Source organism: Gouania willdenowi, chromosome 13 (genome assembly GCF_900634775.1).
Source record: "Gouania willdenowi chromosome 13, fGouWil2.1, whole genome shotgun sequence".
Lineage (NCBI taxonomy): Eukaryota > Metazoa > Chordata > Actinopteri > Blenniiformes > Gobiesocidae > Gouania > Gouania willdenowi.
Genome location: NC_041056.1, coordinates 23,714,065 through 23,728,374, shown reverse-complemented (window position 1 = coordinate 23,728,374; position 14,310 = coordinate 23,714,065). Strand labels below are relative to the sequence as shown.

At 36.9% G+C, this 14,310-nt stretch overlaps 1 protein-coding gene across 4 annotated transcripts in view; it reads left to right on the top strand.

Moving 5' to 3' along the window:
- The window catches only part of pdcd10a (programmed cell death 10a), a 25,965-nt gene extending 11,655 nt beyond the window's left edge, over nucleotides 1-14,310 (top strand). For all 4 annotated transcript variants that reach the window (XM_028464334.1, XM_028464335.1, XM_028464336.1 and 1 more), the window contains 7 exons: nucleotides 591-783; nucleotides 4,955-5,008; nucleotides 5,132-5,249; nucleotides 6,621-6,747; nucleotides 12,218-12,296; nucleotides 12,399-12,481; nucleotides 12,818-14,310. In XM_028464334.1, the coding sequence (XP_028320135.1) occupies nucleotides 691-783; nucleotides 4,955-5,008; nucleotides 5,132-5,249; nucleotides 6,621-6,747; nucleotides 12,218-12,296; nucleotides 12,399-12,481; nucleotides 12,818-12,899 (636 nt within the window). In that variant the 5' untranslated portion in view covers nucleotides 591-690 and the 3' untranslated portion in view covers nucleotides 12,900-14,310. The remainder of the gene's footprint in view (nucleotides 1-590; nucleotides 784-4,954; nucleotides 5,009-5,131; nucleotides 5,250-6,620; nucleotides 6,748-12,217; nucleotides 12,297-12,398; nucleotides 12,482-12,817) is intronic.

The following is a 14,310-nucleotide window of genomic DNA, read 5'->3' as shown; positions in this document are numbered from 1 at the left end:
CCCACCCTCAGATAAATCACACGTCATGTGATCAGTAGAGTGAGGAGTAGTGACGTCACATGAGAAGTGCTGAGCTGCTTCACAGTAAACAATAGCTGAGGGTTGTTCGCGTGTTGTCTTTGAATGCTAGACGTGAAACCTCAGCACGGGCCACGCCACTGCTGAGAATTTATCATAGTGATATTTTTATTACAGCATTCATTTTGGAGAAGGTGTCTCTGTTTTAGGTGAGCCTCTTGCTGGTTTTGTCACTACTGCACCCAGTGGAGCAGTAAAACACACACTCTGTTATTGGAGGATCATGAAAAGTGACTAAAGGGCTTATTTTCTTTTTACAAGTAGTCTCATGGGGTTTAAAATATTGTCATTTAAGGAAAATTATTCGTTGTTGCTCCGAGAAACAGTCATTAAAACGTTTTGTGAATGAATTTACTGCTTGTTCTGGCTAACGTGCCTTCTTGCTATTCATCCTAAACAGCAGGAAAACATTGAATAATTTAAAATAATCTACTTTGTATGTTTTTATAACCTGCGAACAGTCAGTCAGTCGACTTCCATTCATCATCTCCTGTTGATTTGTTTGTTTCCAGGTGCTCGACTGCTTCCATTCTGTCACTCTTAGTGAGCGATCCAATGCGGTGAAACTGGCACCACTGGACACGTGCACAGAGGGCCACCGATTGGTCAAGGATGACCATGGAGAACATGAAGAAGAATAAAGCCGACGCCCCCGCAGTGGTCTCTATGGCTCTCTATGCCATCATGTATCCAGTCTTTAACCAGGTGAAACAGGAGCTTTTAAAGGGATCCTCCACTGTTTTTAACCAATGTGGCCTAAAAACCTTTGAAATGTGATTTTTAAGAAAATCTACTGTATGTCTAACAAAACGCTTAGTTTTTAATTAACTTTTAAACTTTTAAAAATGGGACTACTTTACAGTTTAAGTGCCTGTGTTCCGCTATCTTAAAATCACGTGATAGATGACATTCAACGGTGGACTCTCACCAAAAGGACTTTTATTCTCACAGTCCGTGATTACTCGCTTAACTTCAAACATTAGAGTGTCAGTCGGGCACTGTTTAAGGGGGAGTTAAGGTCCCTTTGATAGGGCCCTATGAAATCAATTTTATTTTTTTCCGTATTTCGTGTTTTCCTTCATAATGTTTTTAAAATTCGTTTTTTTTAATTTTTAAATTTTTAAAATAATTAGTTTTTAACTCCTGTGAGGAAACAACATTTTAAAATTTAAAATAAAATGAGTAAGATACAATAAAAAGGTAGATATAAGTTGTACTGACATGGATTATTCTAGCTGCTTTTTAAAATGATCTATATGTCATATAAAGATGTAAGAGAGTAGCATTAATGTCACCCATTGTCCCCTCAGGGATCAATGGTTTACTGAATCTGAGCAGGTTTATTGATTTAGTTTTGATCAACTTAATTTAAATGAACCTAATTTAAATGATCCTGATGACATTGCAGACCGTAATGATTAAACATAAACAAATAGACACAAAGATGCATCAGTTATTTCACCATTAGGGGCCAGAATATTTTACAGTGTCAGAAGTTATCAATAACCTACGATGTTTCAGACTCTACAATCCCTGGCATTGATGGTCTCGTCCACAACAACACAACTTTTCCCATGGATCTACTGTAGCACTGATGAGATGTTCAAACACTCCGAGCAGGTGAAGCTGATCATGTTTTCACGGAGCGCTGTAGCGCTTCACGAGAAACAAGTAAAGTTAAGCAAAAACTAATCGGCTCCGTATTTAGGAGTGAGTGATGAGTTGCGTAGCTTTTCGGCAGTTTAGACGGTGTTTCAGGTGGTTTAGTCGGTGTTTGAAGCGGCCAGGACGGGAGGGGGGCGGGCGGTGCATCTAATGAGCGGGCCCCGGAAACATTCCCCCATTAAAAACAGTTCCTTGCCTCATGGTAACGGCGTTTTATCCACATTCTGTCAATTTCCGCGTTCAACAGTAGATTCTGTTTTCATTAGTCGATTCCGTGATTTCGTCTGCGATTTTGTTAACGTGGATTTTATAGGGCCCTACTTAGGAGAGCTCTTCTTCTCTGCTTCATTGCCTCCTACGAAACCACAGAGTTGGAACTGTCGCACTCTACGGTCATAGATTTTTTTCAGGTCACAACTATTTTTATTCTCTTTCGGTAAAAAAAAAAGAGGATTTCATCGGTATCTTTAACTTTTCCTATTTTTTTTAAGAGCAACCAAAAGCAGCACACGGTTTCATTTTGACCAAAAAAGCTGCCAAATGATTGAAAAAGCAGGCTGGAATGCTTCACTCCATTGGAAAACACTAGGATGTTTACGGGCAAACGGAGCTGTGTGACGTCATCAACTACGTGATTTCATTTTTAAAGTTAATGATTTTAAACGAATATGTTTTGTTGGCATAGATCTTCTAATAAGTACATTTCAAAGGTTTTAGGCCACACTTGTAAAAACAGTGGAGGATCTTTAAGGGTTTAATTTCAAACCACACCAACTTCCAAATACATACACTAATCCCCAACCTTTTGTATAGAGCTTAACATTTCCCCAAAAGGTAACGCAGCACCAAAATCATAATCTACAATCATAATTTATGCATTTCCATCCTTCTTCCCATATCCCCAATCCATGTAACTTATGTTTCTGTTCTTCATCTGGTCACGATGAAGAAGAGCTCAGCACTAAAACATGCAGAATGTGTTTGTCTGAGCTCAGACACCTTGTGCTGAACAGTTGGTGGTGCTAACTCACCACTGCTGCTATGAAAGCTTTAGCAGGAGAGTGCATGGCAACCTTGGAATACCTGTGAGACACCGGAAGGTGAAAACAGTAATTAGAATTCTTTTTTTCAGCCATTATAGTCATTTAACAAAACTATCAGGTAGCTTTGTTTTTACTGTACCTCTTAATGGATGGATAATTCATTCCTTGACTTTAATTATCTCAATCATTGCTTTACATTTTTATTATTGGAGATGATAAAAAGACTGTCATAATCATATAAGTTGACCTCAAGTTGATTAGTTCTATCATGTCCCAGGTGTGCTTCTTAGTGAGGGTAGTTAGCTGGGGTATATTTTACAAATTCAAGCATTTTTACCCTTCATTTAATCATGAAGAAAGCATACGGCTTCATTTAGCATCTGTCATAGAGTGTGGCTACATTTTCTAGCAGTGCTTATGGTACCCTGACCATATTGCTGTCAAATGCATGAGCATGCCACTTTTCCCTTCAGCAAAAACAAGAGAAAAAAAAACATTCAAGGTAATGGTTTTGTTAGGAGTAGCTTTAAAACATTAAAAGGTGAAATACATTTAAATGAATTAATGCTGGGTTTTGAGTTAAGTAACTTGTTTTTAAAGTTCTCATGACCAGGAACAACTTACAAGGAGAAGAGTACAAAAGGAACCCTAAAATAATGATTCTTACTTGTCTAAATATAAAAAAGTTAACATCCATTCATCCTGCAATAGATACCCCAGGAATTATTTATCTTTACCTTTGACCAAACAGCTCCTTCGACCTATTTATACATGCAAATTTGAATATTTCAAAGCACATAGTGAAGCCGTAAGAGATATGTCTCCTTTGTGCTCTGCATCACTTGATAAAGTGAGTTGATTAAATATTTATTCGTTGTGCTGCAGACCAGGGATTTGTGAATCATTTACAGTAACGTGTTTGCATCCCAGTCTCACAGAGGAGGTGGAACTTCCACGAAAATGAGGAAGTCATTTTCGTGTGTGACAACACGATTTCAGACATGAATTTAATTTATGCTGCGCAGAATGGGTTTGTGTGGAGCTGCTTGGAAAGAATTGCAAACCAATGTATGTAAATGGGATTTATCACCTTAACGATAATTGTTGCTCTTCCCAAACTAAAAAAAATAATATAAAAAAAATAAATAAAGGGGGGGGGGGGGCGGTTGGGGTAATGTAATTTAAAAAGTAGGAACATCATTTTAAATTGGCAAATAATGGCATAACAAAAACATGAATGTGGTTAAATTGGCAAAAATAAGCATGAAATATGGTGAAATAGAGGTTAAAAGTGACAATAATGGGTCAGCATATGCGTCATTAGGTGGGAAAAGTGGTGGAAAGGGTTTTAAAGTACTGAAAATATCTTGAAAGGGGAAAAAATGTGCAGAAAATGCACTGAATTTTGGTGGAGAAGTGGCAGAAAGGGGAGTAATGTAGCAAAAATACATTATATGGAGCAAAAATATGGCAATAAAAAGTTATGAAAATTGGTTAAAAAATGGCACGTTTGTAGAAAAAGCAAAAATTGGTTAAAATTGTTCAAAAACATTCATAGCTTCTTAAAGGCATATCAAATATCAAATATCTCATGTATCAGGAAGTATTTGCCTCTGAATTTTTGTTTTGTTTGTACTTTTGCACTTGTTATGAGTTTGTATTTTTAATGACAAACAACACTTATGTATAATCAAAGAGTGCACGATTTATATAAAGTAACAAAGCACTATTTTGCTGACCCCCAACAAATGTCTGACGGACCTCAAGCTTCCCTGAACCTCAGTTTGATAGAGACACAGCTCTATCTGATGCCGATGTCAGATTTGTGATGTTTCATATTTTTTGCTATATAACAAACACAGGAGGACATAGTTTCAGAATAACGAACATCTGTCTGTTCTTGGTTGAACCTAAACGATTTCTGTTGACCACAAGTTTACACGGATCAAAACAGCTCAGCAGACTCAATACAGATTCTCACAATACAACTCCACAGTGTTTCTGCTCGATAGGGTTCGACTCTCAGCTTGTGAGTTCTTTTTAAAAAATATTTTTGCAGAATTACATTTCAGGACAGATGAGAGCACTGAGATAAGAGCTAAGCTGTGTCCGTGTTGTGGATGGTGCTGCAGGCTTACTGTTGTGTGTTTCTCTGTTATTACTCACAGCTGGAGAAAGTCAATTTAACCGCTGCGCAGACCTTGAGAGCTGCCTTTGTAAAGGTAAAGTTTTCTTTTGTTACTTTGTTTACATTTGAGGGAAACACGCTGCCATCGGTCCTGTAATAACTTTGACAAGCAGCTTAGCTTTGATCAGTGGCTGCAGCTCTGTTTGTGTGTCTGAAGGCGGAGAAGGAGAACCCCGGTCTGATCCAGGACATCGTTCTAAAAATAGTGGAGAAGAAAAACCTACAAATTAATTACTGCGAGTCCCTACTTCGCATGGCTGCAGATGATGTGGAAGGTAGGAAGATTTTAGATTATTTTAAAGCTGCACATGCTAAAATGAACAGCAACTTTTCACAACATTTAGCAACAAACCTCATTTAAAAAACGTATGTGAATTTTTGAATGTTAGTTTTGACCAGATTTGTGATATTTACTCTTGTGGTAAAAATATGTAAATGTAATATGCAAATTCACCCGAAGTACCAACATGAACAATCATATTTAACATTTAGATTTAATATTTAACATTTAAATTTAACATTTGGATTTATTATTAAACATTTTGATTTAGATTTAATATTTAACATTTAGATCTAGATTTCATATTTAACATTTAGATTTAGATTTAATATTTAACATTTAGCATTTATATTTACATTTAACATTTAGATTTACATTTAGATTTACACTTAGATTTAACATTTAACATTTAGATCTAGTTTTAATATTTAACATTTAGATTTAATATTCAACATTTAGATTTAACTTTAACATTTAGATTTAACATTCAACATTTAGATTTAACTTTAACATTTAGATTTAATATTCAACATTTAGATTTAACTTTAACATTTAGATTTAATATTCAACATTTAGATTTAACTTTAACATTTAGATTTAATATTCAACATTTAGATTTAACTTTAACATTTAGATTTAATATTCAACATTTAGATTTAACTTTAACATTTAGATTTAACATACGCAAATTTCACAAATATTGCTGTAAGTCTTGTCAAAAGTAACATAAAATAATTCATCTACGTTTTTTTAAACGCGTTTTGTTACTAAATGTTGCGAAAAGTTGCTGTTTATTTTAGCACGTGCAACTTCACAATCGGCACTACGTAGTTTTCTTCACAGAAAAATCCAGTTGCATTTCAAATAGTGATTTAAAACATAATAAATGGCATGTTTTATTGTTTGATCAACATGGATTAATATCTGATTATAACTTGGGGGCATTTAATGCTAAATATACATTATTCATCCCTACTGTTCAGTCTTTGTGATGCCATGTCTGAAGTCTTATTACTCACCAGCTAGGGGCGCTGTTTCCCCACAAATCGATGTTCCTGTTCTCCATGTTCCCTTGTCTCACTCTGTAATTGTATTCATTGTGTAGGGTACAGTGATTGATGGTGGTAAAGAATTCACACGCACGCACACACGCACGCACTCGTACCTCCAGAGGGGTACACTTCTACCTAATCCTGTCTCCGCTCAACAAACTAAAGGCACTCTGATGTGTGTGTTTTGGTGGCATCGCCTTCAGTAATAGCTTAACTTTTTTAAGTTCCTTGTAGATGGAAGGATGTGTTGACATGCTCATGACTGAAGGCACTGGAGATTTGTACTTCCTTCCATCTTCCATCTCTCACTGCAGATTTCATGATTGAGAGGCGAGAGCCAGAGTTCCAGGAGCTGAACGAGAGAGCACGAGCTCTGAAACACATCCTCAGCACTATACCGGATGAGATCAATGACAGAGTGGGCCTGCTACAGACCATCAAGTAAGAACACTGTGTGTGTGTGTGTGCACTAAAGGAGCTCAGCATTTCACTCAAACCTTTGGTTTCAAACGAGTGTTTGAAGATGACTAACAAACTATTACAGAAGGTGTTAAAGATTATTATAACAACACATCAAATGTGATAATCTGATAACTTGGTGGTTTGTAGTCCTATGTGTCTGTCATGTTCCTGGGAAAAACACTTCAGGGTTCTCACCAGGAATTTTTCACAGCATAAGGGGTGTGGTGTGTGAGCGAGCGTGTGCTGCCGGTTTGGAAAATGTTGAAATTTATTACAATATTAACGATTATCACAATTATTTATGCATCTTTTTCTTTTCCTCACTTTGTGACTATTTCATACTTATAAAGGTTTATGTGTCTGTATCCATTCATTAAAGTAACCAAACAAATGTTTCACTTTTATCTTTATATCAAATCACCAAATCCAACAGTAATCATATTACAAAAGAAATAAATATATATAATAACTAAAGTATTAGCTTGTTCAGCTAATTTAATCTGATCTAACACAAAAGCTTATTCAGTAAAAATAAAGACTTCCAAACAAAACTTAAATGAGCAGCACAAATCCCACAAGACACTAAACATTTTGTTGTGTACAATCAAATCAGCTTTAAAATAATATAAAACCTACAATATCGGCTCTCATAACACTTGTGGAATTTGGGTTTTTAAATTAAAATGTGGATGGATAAAAGAACACAATGAATTATTAATGCCAGGGACTGTAAGTGCTGAGACAAATGTGCAGCTGTAAGAAAAGGAGCTGGTCAACATGCTTCTATTCACTGTGCTCTGCTGTGCAGTTACACAGTGGTCCGTGTTTCTAGACGGGTCGGGTGGGTGTCCGACATCGCCACCGACCACTGGCACCAACTATCGTGGGCCGGTCCCTGTGTCGGGGCACTGAGGACTGTCCGTGCTGGGGGTGAGTGGGCTCTACACTCCTGGGGACTGTCCGCACTCCTCTGAGCTTGAATACATGAATGGTTATTACGGTTACGTAAGCAGAAGATGCATTGCACACAGGCAGCTAAAGGGCTGCAGGGGTCCTCTGGCTCGGACGCTCCCGTCTTTACCTATCACCTGTATTAAATAAATGCGGCTGATGAATGTGTTTCTGGGTTATTCAGATTAAAAAGATAGTTAAAATAACCCGTGCACACCTGGAGTCCCTTTTGTGTCTAAACCCCCATTCACATGGATTTATCTGGGGACCCCATGTAATAAATAAATGACCTCCCCCCCAAAAGTCTGCTTTTTATGTGGCGCATTCACACGGGATAACCGAAGCCTGAGATCTACCTGATATGTCAACGCGCTGCGTGTTGCGTAACATTCGCTCACATTGTTTTCAACATGGAAAAATTAGGCACTGGACGCGAGAACATACCTTAAAATTAATAGAAAATAAACATGCGTCCCGGAAACAAAACAACGCGATAACACCTCAGATCCTGCCCATTTCTGTCCAAATCACAGAGAAGCGTATTCACATTAGACTAGTATTATCACAGGACCTCGGAATTCAACAAAATATAGTAGGTAACTTTAATCACCTGACCTCATAAGTAGGGCCCCCAAGTTTTCTTTTCAAAATTTACCAAATTCATTTTCATTCGGGTTTTCCTGTTTTCGTGTCATGTTACACTTTGTTTCCTTTTCGTTACATAATCGTCCCCTGTTTAAAGGACTTTATTAGCTATTAAACGTCCTGAAATCGTACCAAAAATTCCAAATAGGGTTAATAGACTCAACTACTGTTATTAATATCAATTTATATGCTTGTAATGATTCAATGCATTGGGATAGTTATGCTGAAATCACCCAACATTGCATCGCAAAAGCGACATTAGTTACAATATTAGACCCTCAACCAACCATTTAACGTAGTGTTTTTTAACCTTGGGGTCATCTGAAATGTAAATGTGAGTCACCAAATACAGGTGCCAGTGACCAGGGCCCCCTACTGTACCTGAAGGTGGGTGAACACAGACAGGAACATTCAAGAACAGTCATGTATTTGGGTCATAGTATATTAAAGAAGATATGATAATATGGGTTGAAATTGATCAAAAGTGGTGGAAACTTTGGTGAAGTGGAAACCACAGACATTGGTCAAAAGTTACAAATTAGAGTGGACAGAAAAATGTGGTAAAAAGGGTTCAAACTTCAAAGTGTCAGTATTGAAACAATGAGTTTAAACTGGCAAATAATGGGCAAAAATAATGATTTATAGTGAAAAAAGATTAAAAGAGTCAATAATGGGTCAACATATGCAACATTAGTTTGGAAAAGTGGTGGAAAGGGTTTATAAGTTCCAAAAAATAAAATAAAAATTAGAAAAGAATGGAGGTCACCTGGAATTTACATTTTTTCTTAATTATTTTTCTTAGAAAGAGAAAAAGGAAGATAAAGAAAAAAAAGGAAAAAAAACACTATAAAAATATCAGAGCTAGCGCATTGTCACGTTTTGGAGTCGTGGATGAGGACCCAAGCACAGAGAGAGAATCAGGCAGCAGGTAGACATAATGTTCATAGATCCAGTCCATGTTTATTGTAGAACAAAGAAAATCCCAAATCCAAAAAGGCAGAAAGAAAACAGGGAGCAGGGTACTAAAACATAGCAGGATCCAATGATCCAGCAATTACTCTGTCCAAACACTCAGCTCAATAGTGAGGGAGGCTTGATTGGTAATGGGCCACACCTGGGTGGAAACATGAGGCAGCTATTCAGTCACAACATAAACACACTGACGTCACTGGGAGGTGGAAACACGAGCAGGAAGACCTGGAACACAAAGACAAGAGTCAACACATGAAACTAGAGCTAGAATGGAAACTAAACAGAACCAACATAGACTGACAGAACAAAGAGAGGACCACAAGGGCTATAGACAACAACTGACACTTATCCTGGCTAATCTGTATTTGTTAAAGAGCATAAGAAACATGATAAAAAAGTCATTATAGAAAAAAATATTTGGGGTTGCCAGACATTTGTGATATGAAAATGGGGTCACGATCCAAAAAAGGTTGGGAACCACTGGTTTAATGGAAAAAATACCATAGGAAAGTGTGATTTGTAAAACCTGTACCGTATATATCGCCAACTGCCGAATGTCCCTTAAATGTGGCACAAAATTCTGGGCGTTGGTGATGCTTCTGCAGTGATGTGTCACCAGGTAAAATGATGACCATTTTAGCTCATACACCAACAGCTAAACCTGTCTTAGTATCAGTGCCTTTTCAGATTGGAATTCAGTCATAAAAGCACACTTAAGATGAAGTTCTGTCTTTGTTTTCAATCACAGGATCAAATCAGAATAAGAAACAAAAAAAAGTTTTATTACTAAGTATAGTTTTCACAGGAATTTGTTTTGGTAGTTGGTGCAAAAACAACAACGATAGTACTAATTTTAATAATAAATATAGCGAAAAAAAGAGAGGAAATATAAATCACATGATCACTAATCTCATCGTAACACGTTGCGGACATGATAGACGAAATTGATTTAAACGGAATTGGACACATTGGGTCATTTATTACACTTTCTACACATTCAGACACTTTCCGATTAAAAAACAGTCTGTCAATGCGTGTTATTGTCACAAAATATGCATGTGAGGCATTTGTGTTCATGAACCTTTCTGATGCAGGATGACTTTGGTGTGAGAATCAGCCTAAGTATGTTTTTTTCCTAATGATTTGGGGTAAGAAATCATTGGGTGCAGCATGTGTAACAAAAGTGTGCCATGAAAGAACCCATAAAGACAAAACTGGTGTGTCCTAAAAAGGGCCCCTAAGGACAGTGCAGGGTCCAAGTGGAGACATTTATAAATAGTTTTGTAGGGTAAAAGGTTTTATTCCCAGTGACTTTATAAGCATTTTTAAGCACATGTGTGCCCCACAATGAACTCCACTTTAATAACAATAAAGTGCAGCTTTTCACTGTGAACACACATCAAATGGTGAAGGTGAAATGTTAAAACATCTAAAGAAATTAAAAAAAATTGATCCATTGATTATATACGTTGTATATTTTTGAGTCCTCCATAGATTGTAGCATTTTTTCATCCAGCATTATGTCATTGTGAATGCATTTCTGCTGTCAGGGATCTTAAAGGTAACAGCACCGTACGTGCACTCTGAGCACCCTAAGGACTATGGGAAATGTCACTTGAAATCCTAATGGATTAAAGGAGCACTTGAGGACATTCAGCTGATTATTACAATCTTTTCTGCTCCTCTGGTTGGAGTCCTGTAAGTGTCGTCCAGAGATCACACCATATGATGCACATACGCACAGGATACCAAGCCTAGACTTTGAATGTCAAATTTAGCGAAAAAAGCCCCGTGTGTTGTTTTTGTTTTTATTAAATCCGTGCTGGCCGTGCTATGCGCACACTCTTAAGAGAGAAAATAAGCAATGTTTCATTTTTCATTTTCTTCAATACATTTCCTCAGTGCAATACTGTGAGTGAGTGACAGTTTAAGTTGCTTACCCTGTGGAGGGATTAGAATATAATCAATTCAAAGGGGAGGCAAAGAAATTAAAGTTCTGAAACGTGTGGTTTGGGGTGCACAAGAATCTAGGACACGTTGAAGGTGAAGGCCAGGGTTGGGGTCAATTACGATTTTCAGCTACAGTTACATTTTCAATTACCCATGTTCAATTACAATTACAGTGTTTTTTTCTGATTAGAATTAAATTTAAAATTATTTTATCCTAAAAAAAAGGTAAATTACAATTACGTTCTCAATTACTAAAGTTAAATCACAATTAATCACAATTACTGAGCCTGAAATAAACAATCTAATAAAAGTTAACCTTCCTCTTATGTTAGCTTTCTGTTAGCATTTCTTATCATAACAGGTGCTAAATCAGCTGTAAAATACACTAAAAATCTATAATATAATTTGTTTCCTATCTATTAATTACCTTGTCAGGCTTCATAATCAATGAAAATATAGGTTTTAATATTTTTGGTTTGGGCATCTGGGCCTTTTTTGCGTCAGTATACCCCTTTTTTAAAATGCTAAAATGTGGTAAAGCTTGATATTCAATTCAATTCAACTTTATTTGTATAGCGCAAATTACAACAAGGTCATCTCAATGCGCTTATCAAAATATAAAATTCATAATAACAACATGAAACATATTTGAATAATTGTTGACTACACAAGTGTAGAACTGTGCATGATTCCCCCAGTTTAACGTTAAATTATAATTTACAATTATTGTAGAATTTTAATGCCAATTACAATTACATAGTCAATTATCTTACAATTACAATTACGCCATCATTGTAATTCATTATCAATTATGCGATTACAATTATAATTGACCCCAACCCATTTGAAGGCGTGTTTGCGCTGTAGTATCTGGCCATCAGCGTCTGATAAGAAGACACGGATTCTCTGAGATTGTTTCCGTCGTTCACAGAGACATCGCCAGCGCCATCAAGGAGCTGCTAGACACCGTTAACACAATCATCAGGAACTACCAGTATCAGAACAGACGGGTAAGTGGATCCATTAGGGTGAGAAAAGTGTCCACACGCACACTAACGCAGCAGCTTTGAAATGAGCGTCGCTGAAAGGTCGTCTGTGTGTGTTGCTCATAGGCACTGGAACAGCAGAAGAAAGAGTTTGTGAAATACTCCAAGAGCTTCAGTGACACTCTCAAATCCTACTTCAAAGATGGAAAGTATGACATATTTTGTGGTTGTTGCTGTCTAACACAACACACACACACACACACACACACACATACACAGACCCATTGTTTGCACACACTGTCAGCAGCATGTAAATCATGCTTGTATGATCACTAGCCTGTTTCCATCAAATCTGCCGTTGCTGAATAATTCCCTTGACCCGTTTTCCCGTGGACTCCCTCGCTTCCTGTTCCATGAAGCTTGTCATCCTGCATTTCATCCAGATCACAGTGATTCCTGAATCAATCGTCATACTGCTGCCATGCTTTCCCTTTGCCTGATGATTGACACGTGTGCCCTTGTGTCTCTGTCACACTTGTTTCCAGAGCGATAAATGTGTTTGTCAGCGCCAACCAGCTCATCCACCAAACCAACATGATCCAACAGGCCTTCAAGACAGTGGTGTAGCAGCCAAGGAAATCCCATATGCAGACATTTTTTATTCAAATAATGGGGTGATGGGGGGGTTGGGGGGTTATGTTTATGATTTTCAGCTGTACATGTTCAGCTTCTTTGGTTTTGGTCAGGTAGCTTTAAAGCACTTTGATGGTAAGTTTCCGTGATTAAAACATTTTTTTCGTGCTTTTCTGATACCACATTTCTCAGTTATTATCTCCCCACCTTTAAAAATGTTTCTTTCTGATCAATTTTGTGTCTGGAAATGTATTTAATTTAATTTTTTTTTTTTTTTTTTATTAGACGAGTATTTCAAGTCAAGGGATGGAAATTTTTGTTTTTGAAAAACACTAATCACAGCAAATGTGAACATATACATATGAAGTTTAAATTGTGGAATGCGGATTGTTATCATAGTATGTAACTGCATTTTTTAACATTAACATCAGGTATTTAAGTACTTTTGTGACCTTTAGTTCCTAAAAGCCTTTAAAGTTAGTTATTTTTTCATTCATCTTTTTTTTATCTGGTTATTGACAGGGTGCCTTTCTTCAGCACTCCCCAGGCGTTAGGCAGGGGTACACCCTGAACAGGGCTCCAGTCCATTAAAATAAGAAATCATTTACATATCCAAGGGTACTTCTTTGACAGCACTAAATGTAGCAGAAAGCAAAAAAAAAAACAACACGCCTAAGGCATTATTTACTAATGCATCACCTGATGACATCAAAAGTGCAGTTAGTTCTATTTCCTGTTTAAGAACTGTTTTAAATCAGCACAAGTGGCAACATATCAATCAGTGGAGAGGGTTGCATCTTTTTCTACAATTCTATTCAAATCAACGTTATTAATAGCGTTAAATACAACAAGTCATCTCAAGGCACTCATTACTAAATATAAAATTGTTTAAATAAAAAAAAACAAATGGTGACAGGGTTATGGTAACTAGAGAGTTGGTGTACATGAACTCCCGTCCAACTGTCACAATGCATGTTTTAAAGAATGCAAGCTAGAATCATACCAAGCACCACTTTTTTTTTTTTCATGGTAAATGTCTTATTTCCAATCCTGAATGCAGTAATGCCATTGCACTAATAACGTAACCCACTACTTCTAAAACAAGACTTTGATAGCAGCTTTCTTTTTATTATATGGCTCTAAGGCAGACGTGGGTAACTGCTGGTCCGGGGGCCACATACAGCCCTCGCTCAAACTTTGTGTGGAACCCCAAAGTAAATGCACAAGTGACTTAAAATACATACAAAATTACTGAAAGATACACTAGTCCAGGGCTTCTCAATTGGTCTCACCCTGGGACCCACATTTTGCCATGTTCATTAAATCGCGACCCACTTTTTTTTAGAATTCAACCAAACAATATTTAGTATTTCAAAAACAAACATGTAATATTTTTTTAAACATA